At 37.3% G+C, this 10,907-nt stretch overlaps 1 protein-coding gene across 1 annotated transcript; it reads right to left on the bottom strand.

The window, feature by feature from the left end:
* Nucleotides 1-7,370: 7,370 nt before the first annotated feature.
* Nucleotides 7,371-9,234, bottom strand: LOC120128342. The gene is made up of 3 exons (XM_039146031.1): nt 9,159-9,234; nt 7,986-8,965; nt 7,371-7,718 (listed from the first exon to the last, which is right to left on the bottom strand). Exons 1-3 carry the CDS (start codon nt 9,232-9,234, stop codon nt 7,371-7,373), a joined length of 1,404 nt encoding a protein of 467 aa, XP_039001962.1.
* Between the last annotated feature and the right edge of the window lie 1,673 nt (nt 9,235-10,907).

The raw sequence follows: 10,907 nt of genomic DNA, 5'->3' as shown, positions 1-10,907 counted from the left end.
GAATTTAGTATTTGTCTTTGTTTTTTTGTTGAACTAATGCAATTCATTCAAGTTTCAATTTGCAGAAGAAGAATAGTTTCTGAAACTTAAAATCACAACACAAAAATGACTATCGCAACGCGAAACTAAAATCACATTGCAATTCTGTCGTTGCGATTTTCATTTCGCGTTGCGATTCTCGATTTCAAATACTACAATTGAAACTTGAATGGATTGCATTACTTCAACCAAAAGACAAAACAAAGACAAATACTAAATTCACAGGGTTTAAAGACTAAACAGTTTAGCAGTATTGGCAGCAATTGAATGAATTTAATAAGCCATCTAAATGAAATGGTTAATCTATTATTGAAATTACCAATAAACTTATCATCAATTTCAATATGAAAAACCTAATAATAATGCAAAAATTTCAAAATAAAAATAATTAAAAAAACTAACCCTCGGTGGTTGATTTGGTTGATTTTCTATTTCTGACCTTTAATGATTGTGAGGGTGGCTCTGAGAGATGGAGATAGACGGATTTCGTCGGAGATGGGGACGGATGTCACCTTAGAGAGTGAGAGATGGAGATGTGATTGAGTTATGATTTAGGGTTTTAGGTTATGAGTTACGATTACGGGATATATTGTGGACGGTTCAGTGTTCCGATATATTAATATTCGTGTTTGAAATTTGAAAAAAATATGCGTTGCGATAATAATAGCGCTTTGAAAATCGCATTGCGATAGTCAGCATCGCGTTGCGACAGTCAGAATCGCGTTGCGATAGTCAGAATCTCGTTGCGATAGTCAGAATCTCGTTGCGATAGTCAGAATCGCATTGCGATAGTCATACTCGCATTGCGATTTACATATTCGCATTGCGATAGTCGTAAAATCACAACGCGAATTTGGAAAATCACAATGCGATAGTCCGAATCGCGTTGCGAATCTGGAAACTGATTTGCAATACCGGAGATCGCGTTGCGAATTATCGATCACATTGCGATTTAATTGGTCATTTTGGCAAATCCAAAAAAAGTTGGTTAAAATTGTATATTATAAGCCATTTTTTGTCACTAAGGTTATTTTCTCTTTCAATTACTCTGCGGTTCTGTTTTACTCATTTAATTTTTTTAGAAAAATTATATTTAATGTTATATTTTAATTTTATTTTGGTTATTTATTATTAAAAAAATTAACAGAATCATTGATGTAGTATTTTTATTTTTTTTAATGGTGACGTGATATTACCTTTTAGTGACATGTTAATATCATCGTTAAATTTTTAACTCAGATGATCAAAATGTAACATTATTGTGTGATTTTGAAAAAAAATAGTTGAATGATTAAAATGGAACTACCCAAATAGTTAGGTGGCTAAATATACAATTTATCCAAAAATTAATATAAAAAATAATAGAGTAAAATGTACAAATGATCCCTTTACTATAGAGTGATACTTTTTTGAATTTTCGGACTAGTAAAAGTTACAAAATGTTTATTTAACTATAAGATGTTGTTTTGTTGAGTCTCGACTATTAAAATTTACAAAAGAGTCACTCGCCTATTCATAAGTTCCAAACTCATCTTTTTCTGTTAAAAGTTTAACGGTCGTCTTAACTAGAGTTAACATGTTGAATGAGATACGATAAAATCATATTTTAATGATGTCTACTGATACTGCCGTTGCTTTCAAGCACTTGCTCAACGATATAATATTTCAAGCACTGACTCGATGACATAATATAAATGGGGAGTCGATCCACAAGATACAACTCAAACAATTATGTGATCAGATTTTTTTACAACAAGTTAATGTCCAACTCAGATTACCATGAATTTGAAACATGAATAGTCGGGTGACTATTTTGTAACTTTTAATAGCCAGAGACTGAACAAAATATCGTCTTATAGTCAGAAAATCATTTTATAACTTTTAATAATCGGAGAACTCAATAGAACATCACCTCATTGTCAGGGACCATTTGTGTTACCCAAAATAATATCGGTATAAACTTATTTATTAGATTAACATTTTTTTATTATATATGATAAGACGAAAAACACTTTTCGGAATATATTTTTGTAAGAAGTTGCATGCCAAGACCTTTAGGAGGAGCTGTTGCAGATGATAGTTGAGCAAGAGGTCAGAAAATAGTATGAAACAAGTTTGATAGTAGACATGCCTTGGAGAGTGAGGAACATCTTGGACTTGTTATGGGATATTAGAAACTCAACATAAGATGTAAATTTGTAGTATATTATTCATGTTTTACACAGCTGAGAAAGACTGCTTTTATAGCTACAAGAGTAAGAAAACCGTCTGCATAACAGCATGCCTAACTGACTAACAGACTAATAGTCTGAGGTTTTGCTCACATACCCTTGAGGGCACACTAATTATGTGTACTCTTTACACGTGATCTCTCAACATTCTCCCTACTTTTTCCTCTTTTTCACCTTTCAGCAGCATCACATTAACTCTCGCACGAAAAGTGGTGAATGTAGTATTAGCCAATGGTTTTGTTAGGCCATCAGCAGTTTGATGTGTAGCAAGAACATAGCTAACGCACAACTGGTTGGCTGCAATCTTTTCCCTTACAAAGTGAACATCCAAATCCACATATTTTGACTGCACATGATGAATTGGATTGACGCTCAACGCAATTGCACTGGTGTTGTCACACCAGATGATGGGGCATTCATGTCGTTTTACTTCTAGATCAGTTAGGAGTGCTTCCACCCATGTAACCTCTGTTGCTGCATCAGCTAAGCTTCGATATTCAGCTTCCATGGTCGATCTAGAAACCACTTTTTGCTTCTTAGCAGCCCACGACACCATGTTGCTGCCAATGAAGACACAGTAACCTGTCATGGACCGTCGATCATCAACACATCCACCCCAGTCAGCATCTGCAAAAACCTTTACATGCATTGCTTCCTTGGACGGTGAAAACATAAGTCCAAACTCAACCGTTCTAGCTAGATAAGGCAATATGCATTTTGCAGCCAGCATATGACACTCTCGTGGTGCATGCATGAATTGAGCTATCTTGCTCACACTGTAGGTTACATCCGGCCTCGTATGGCAAACATGCAACAACGATCCTACTATACTTCAAAGCTCTCTCGCATTCTCTAATAATTCATCTTCACCACTACAGAGTTTTTTGTTAGCAGTCATAGGTGTGGCAGTTGGTGTGGCCTTTAACATATTTGTTTTCTCCAGCAACTCTAAAATAATTTTTTTTGACTGAGCATTAGAGAACCAGCACATCTCTGAACTTCAATACCTATAAAGTACTTTAGGTCTCCAAGGTCTTTTAAGGAAAATTTGTCATGAAGCATTTGCACCACTCGTTCAACTTCCTCAACATTCTCACCAGTAACAAGGATGTCATCGACATAAACGAGCACAAATGTTGATACACCACGTGCACGAGTGATGAACAATGAAACATCAGCTTTCGATGGCCGAAATCCCATTTGCAACAGATTGTCCTTCAACTTAGAGTGCCAATTTCTTGGTGCTTGGCGTAACCCATAAAGGGCCTTATGAAGTTTGCACACAAGTTTAGTGTCATCTGCAGCAGTTTGTTCAAACCCAGGCGGTTGTTGCATGAAGACGTCCTCACTCAAATCACCATTTAAGAAGGTGTTGTTCACATCTACATGCCTTAGGGGCCATCTGTTTGTGACAGCAAGGGACAACACAACATTTAGTGTTGGGAACTTGACTACTGGACTGAAGGTCTCTTTAAAATCTTGCCCTGGAACTTCTGAAAAACCCTTTGCAACAAGGCGTGCCTTGTAAAGATTGACAGTGCCATCCGGATTCTGTTTTAACTTGAACAACCACTTGCACCCAACGGCTGTTCGTCCAGCTGGCAGTGTCACCAACGACCATGTACCATTTCGTTGCAAGGCTGCTAGTTCATCTTGCACAGCAGCTGCCCAGTTGCTCGATTTCATAGCCTAATGGACATCCGTAGGAATTGTCCCACCAACCTCACTAACAAACACTTTCGGTTTGAATATACCACACTTACTGCGTGTAAGCATGGGATGATTGTTGGTAATAGGAATAACATCAACCGAAGACTCAACTGAGGCTTCATTGCCAGGCTGCACATCGACATTGTTCTCACCACTACTACTCGAACCAGCACTTGATGAGGAACCTTCAGCAGGCAACAAGGGAACATTATCACTATCGGGCAGATCGGCCTCGGCCACCAAGGAGTCGTGACTATATTCACTCAACACAGCACCTACATGCGAAGTGTCACTAGCAGACGCATGTTGTGGCAGTTCTTCTTGAAGACATGGCTTGTGATGCTTAACAACAACCTCAAGAGCTGCTGATCTCGGTGAAGGCTGAGTATGACAGCATGTAGTAGTCTTTTTTCTGCAAAAGGGAAAACAAACTCATCAAATTTAACATGCCTGCTAATAAATACTCGACCATTGGGGTCAATGCACTGAAAGCCTCGATGTTGAGTGTTATAACCTAAGAACGTGCATTCTCTGGATCGGGGCATCAACTTATGCGGTTGAAATGCTCGTAAGTGTGGGAAACACCTACAACCAAACACACGTAGCAATTTATAGTCTGGTTTCCTATTGAATAGCTTCTCGAATGGTGACACGTTGCCGAGCACTTTGGTGGGCAATCTGTTCACAAGGTGAGCTGCAGTAGCTACTGCATATGATCAAAAACGAACTGGAAAGGAGGCTTGAGCTAATAACACAAGCGCCAACTCTATTAAGTGTCGATGCTTACGTTCTACTACCCCATTTTGCTCAGAAGTGTGAGGACACATGACCCTGTGTAAAACTCCTTCTCGGTTTAATTCATTCGCCCAGTTTCTGTACTCCCCTCCCCAGTCACTTTGCACAGCTTTTATAGGTAGAGAGAATTGTGTCTTAACCATCATTTGGAACATTTGAAATGCTACAAGTGCCTGTGACTTATCCTTCAAAAAATAAACCCATGTGTATCTTGTACATGCATCTACAAACGAAATGTAATATCTATTTCCAGTCGAGGGTTCAGGTGCAGGCCCCCAGAGATCAGAGAAAACAAGTTGGAATGGAACATCATATATAGTATCGGACTCAGTAAAGGGTAACTTGTGACTTTTACCCAAACAACAAGCAGCACACGTGTGATTTGCATTATTCGAAATATCAACAGCAATTGTCCTACAAACAATCTTTAAAACAAAAATGGCTGGGTGTCCTAACCTCCTATGCCACAGATCAAGTACATTACAAGAGACATTCATCGAAAAAGCCTTTGGTTTATTATAAGTACTCAAACTATTATTATCCAATGCAAATGTATAAAGGCCACCTTGTTGATTGCCTCGTAGTATAACCTCGCCTGATGCCTCATCACGAATGCAGCATCCATCCGAATGAAACTCGAAGAACACATGATTATCCCTAGCAATCTTTGACACCGAAAGAAGATGTTTAGTAATTTGAGGCACATGTAATAATTCTGTGAGCAACAAAGCTCGTGAGGATGACGCTGAATGCAATAAGGATTTACCAACCGTATTTACACTAAGGGAAACTCCATTTCCAACCAATAAGTTACCTGGACCATCAAGGTCAGTGATATGAGCTGTGTTGGATGCATCCGGGGTCACGTGATGTGTGGCCCCCGAATCAACCACCCACTGAGCACGATGAGGCGCAACAAAATTAGCCTGGGGAACACCACCAGCTTGCACCGAAGCAGCACCATGTTTACTGGCACAACATGCACAACTAACATTGTCGAGGCTCACATAGTTGACATTGCTGGATTCATCCTTAGATTTTGACTAAGCATTATTCGCTATGACACCAACAAAATCACGATCAAACCGATACCAGTATCTGTCAACCGAGTGGCCATTCTTGCCACATAATTGACACTGCAGGCGGGCTCGACCTCTACCACCAGGTCGTCCTCCACGCATTGAGGCAAACTGCTGTGGTTTGTAGTTATGAGTATTATCCGAAGCAGTATTAGTGGCATGAGTTTGGCCTTGCACAACGTTAGCACTCATCGGGAAATTCTCAGCATGAGAATCAAATCCAGCCAATTGAGTCTCGGCATCAATAAGCATGGAATAGATCCGATCCAGAGTAAGCAAATCTGGACTTGTTGTAATTACCGCCATAAAGGATTGATACTCTCTTAGCAAGCCTTTTAAGACACTCACAGCGTGCTCAACTTGCGACACAGGACTGCCACACGACTCGAGAGCATCACAAATCTCCTTGATGCGTGTGAGATAAACACGCATGGAGTCATCACCTTTCCTCAACGACTGCAGCTTGTAGTGTAAATTCATGACTGTTGTTGTCGAGCGGTTGGCAAAAAACTGCACCACAGTACGCCAAACAGCCGTTGCGGAATCAGCTCCTACAAACTGAGGTAAAAGCGGAGCACTGATTGTGGATAAGAGCCACGAGGCAAGAGCACTGTCTTGTGCCATGAAGTCTTCAAACGCTTCATTAACACTAGATACTCCATCCTCATCAATAACAAATTCAGGTGGTACAGTCATCGTACCATTAAGGAGCCGTTCGAGCCGATGACTACGAACCGTGAAGAGGACATGCTGCTTCTAGAGAAGGAAATTGGTTTTGTCCAAAACAACATTCATTTTCTTATTTGTAAACATGGCGAATCAAGCAGGAAGCAACACTTTAGCAACTGGCGTCAGAGAGCACAGCGGAGAAGAAGCCCAGAATGTTTGGCGAAAGATACCATATCAGAAACTCAACATAAGATGTAAATTTGTAGTATATTATTCATGTTTGACGAAATCTAAATGTTTTTTTAAGTTATAAGCTTAAATTGAAAAAAACTTCTTTGATGTTTATAGATTGATTTTTTATGTGTAAATATTTTTATATCTGTTATTGAAACTTTGAGAGTGGTTTTACGATTAATTTTCAATCGTTATCTGAGTTATCATTATAATTTTGTAATAATTAAATTGATCGTTAAATCAATTGATCAGAGACAACTTATTCATCAAAATTGAGATGTTTTGTTGTAGTTTTTAATCTCTCTCATCCAATAAATGGAGAGCTCTTATGTTTATTTCACTTCATCCAATAAATGGATAACTCTTATGTTTATTTCACTTCATCCAATAAATGGATAACTCACACTTCTCTGCTGCTAAACATCACAACATATATCCAACACCAAATACAAAATGAAAAGCTAATTGGAATATAAATGTTGGAAAAACCAAATTACAATGACAAATGTAGCTAGAATTACAAGCAACGATGATAGGATCAAACTCTATTTTCCAGTCTTGAATTTTCCTACAGAAAAAGGGCCCATTTTCAAATATGAGTAGTTCTGAACTGCTACATACCATAAAGATCCCATCTTTGTAGATCATCAGGTGCTACACAATTCCAATGGACAATATAGTTGCATCCGGACTTCGTGCATTGAAGAGCCAAATCTTCACAAGGCTCGTGACATTCATCACAATCAGGATAATAGTAACTCTTCTTGACGAAGGTGAGTGGGTGTGGATGATCGTATTCTTCATAGATGCTCCCGAGTTTGATGAATGGATATTGCACAATGATAAAACCAACAATATGAATCTCGACTTTCTTCACAAATATCACAATAATAACTTTCTGAATAACTATTATCGTCATGATTAGTGAGTTTAAGAAGATGTTCATCACATTTATGATGAACTGTGTTTCAGAGAGAAAAACATTCATGGTTTAGCACAAAGTTGCAATCCTTACAGCGAAATGCCCCGTCTGTAGTATCACCACGTGCATTGCATCGCTCTTCGTAATTTTGATAGTAAAGGAGGGGATGTTCATGATTAAAACATGTTCGAGCACCTGGGGTAAGTGCAATCACACATCGGATACATGTTTGTCCCATACATCCACCACATTCATAGGCAAAGGCATTAGACACTTGGCTACATTCTGCGCAATTAAATAATGTACCTGAAATGAGAACGAGAGTTGCCGACATTTATGATGCCACACATGCTTCTTCTTCGGTAACTCGACACAAGTTTTATGAAGAAAAAATTCGCATTGTGAACAAGAGTAAAATGGATCCGATATCGGTAACATACACCCATCGCAACTGTTTTCGCACCCTCCAACAAAAGAACTTAATTGGAGATTATGCGTATGCTTGAAATGTTGAATTTCTGTAGCTTCTCCAGCATCGTTCCTCTCCAAAACACAGGTGATGGAACTTTCATAAGATATCTTATTTGCATCTTCACGTGAAACTATAGAATATGAACTTGCTTCCTTTGTCACACAACGAACATGGAATGTATCATTGCAATATGAGCAACAATAACTCCCGTGCTCTGGGTTTACCGCATCATGACAAATAATGCAATTTGAGCTTCCAAAATCATCTGGAAGGAAATAGTTGTGAAAGATTGCATGATCATGCCACCTGCTCTTGATGATGCTTGGTAACGAGGTACACTTTTTATGGACTAAAATGTTGCATTCACAACACATATAAGCAGAGTAAGTTCCTTCGGTACCACATGCATCGCAGATGAAAGGTGTTCGTCTTGGGAACAAACTGAATGGGTGTTCATGACGCTCATCTTTGATAACAGGAACAAGATGTGATGAAAAACATTCAATATGAACAACAAACTTACAAGTCAAACAACCATAAACAAACCCTTCATCCCAGGTATGTTGGCATATCTTGCAAGAGAGCCGATCGCTATTAAATTGTAAAAGGAGAGGGTGTTTGCGATGACATTTATGATCAAGTGTGAGGGGAAGCTCAGCACATTTTTTATGTAGATTAAATCCACAATCAGGAGAGAAGTATGCATAATTTGCTATTGGTTCCCAGCACCCAAAGCACTTGGTAACATCTTCAAGTTCTTCATCATCTGTTTTAGTAGAAATGATTGGAGGTTGAAGGGCAACATGCTGAAGCTCTTTCAAATGATTTTGAGCAATATTAAATGAAAACAAAGCACATTTAATATGAAAGTCCAAACCACAAGAGCAATGATTAATTCCCAAAATGGGAATGTTTAATTCCCAAAACAATGTTGTAATGCTATTATTTCCCCAAATGGGGTGTTTGCTACAGTTAAGTTTGATCTCTCGGCATCTTCAGCAGATTACTCGGCGTCTTTGCATGGAAGGTTGGAGCTCTCGGCGTCTTCAACACAATTTCCATGGATATCTCGACGTCTTTCATGTGTTTTTGCAGCCAAAGGTTACAGCAAAACCAGAAAAGTCTGAAACCCATCTGAAACATTAGAGCATGTTTCAGTGTTTGACTTAATTGTAGCAAACACCCCATTTGGGGAAATAATAGCATTACAACATTGTTTTGGGAATTAAACATTCCCATTTGCATTAACGTGGAAGTTTTGCAGGGTCGACTTCAGTAATAATACACATCCTCTTATCGATTAATAATAATAACAATAATAACAACTTGTTAAAAATGGAGCTGTATAAATCATTGATAACTACCATGCTCTGGATTGACCTCCTCATGGCATATTATGCAATCAAAAGTTCTAAAAAAAATTCGTAATGAAAAAGACTATAATCATGCCATTTGCTTATGAGAATATGGGGGCAATGAGATGCATTTTTTTGTGGAAATCGCTTGGGCTTTCCTTCGGTTTGCGGTTCTTAAATAGTCTTTGGACCAAGCTTAGGCTTGAGGCCTACTCCAAAACGCAAAGACCCAATTATTATAAATTCACTTATTTCATCATGGGTAAAGGATTCATTTTCTTTCATGAGTATATGATCCACGTGGTTAAAAGTGATAAAACTACTATATAAGTCCCTATCTTATAATATAAAGTGTATTTTAGTCCTTTTATTTCTAAAAGGAACATTTATGTCTAGGGATGATCATTTTACTTGAATTCAACAAGTTTCAATTCAATCTTATAAAGTCGAGGTTTGAATCAGATCAGGTTTTGTGGAAGATAGGTTGGGCCGGGTCGACCTTATAGTTAGGGTAAAAAATCTCTAACCGGACTCGAGAATATAATAGTATAATTTTCCTCTATTTATTTAAAGATAATAACTATAATACATCTTTCTTTATATTTTTAATTAAAATTTTATTTTATCGAATAAAAATAACTTCTTTATATTTATATCAGACTGTATGTAAGTTTTATCTTAAAATACATGTAGAATATAAATGTTAAACTCTAATATTATATAAAAATCCAACAACCATGGATTACAAGAGCCACAATCACACTGCTTTTAAGACAACGCAATCAATTACAGAAGTAAAGTGTAAAATTCAATTGTGGTTACAATGAACTTGCTAGTTCTGGCCAGTAAAAGCTCCTATAACTGACCTTTTGCATCATCCAAAGAGTCATTGTAATCAAATCAACCAGAATTCAAATAAAAGTATTTAAAAAAATTAATTCGAATTTGATATAAAATTTTATTTTATTTTATCAGAAATTGTTTTCATAACAACATGACAGAATCCTTGAAGGTAACATCATGCTTTTGCACGTTATTTAATTTGACTGAAAATGAACAAGAAACTTAGAAAGCATGCCTATTTCATGATTGTCTGTCGATAGTCGTGTCCACTTTATTTAATTAGGATAAACTAGAAAATAGGTCGCTTAATTATTATTACGATTATAAATAAGTCACTGAATATTAAAAACTTATAAGTTGGTCGTTAAACTAATCAATTGTTATAAATAAGTCATTCTATCATTAAAATGAATCAGATGCTAGCTTTTTAATAATAATTATATTATTGGGTAAAGTAGACAAATGATCTCCCGACTATAGGGTGTTATTTTGTTGAGTTCCATGACTATTAAAAGTTATAAGATGATCCATTTACTATAAGATTTTTTTGAGTCTCCG

Source organism: Hibiscus syriacus, unplaced genomic scaffold, assembly GCF_006381635.1.
Source record: "Hibiscus syriacus cultivar Baekdansim isolate YM2019G1 unplaced genomic scaffold, ASM638163v2 tig00110478_pilon, whole genome shotgun sequence".
NCBI lineage: Eukaryota > Viridiplantae > Streptophyta > Magnoliopsida > Malvales > Malvaceae > Hibiscus > Hibiscus syriacus.
This window is presented reverse-complemented; position numbering and strand designations above follow the sequence as displayed.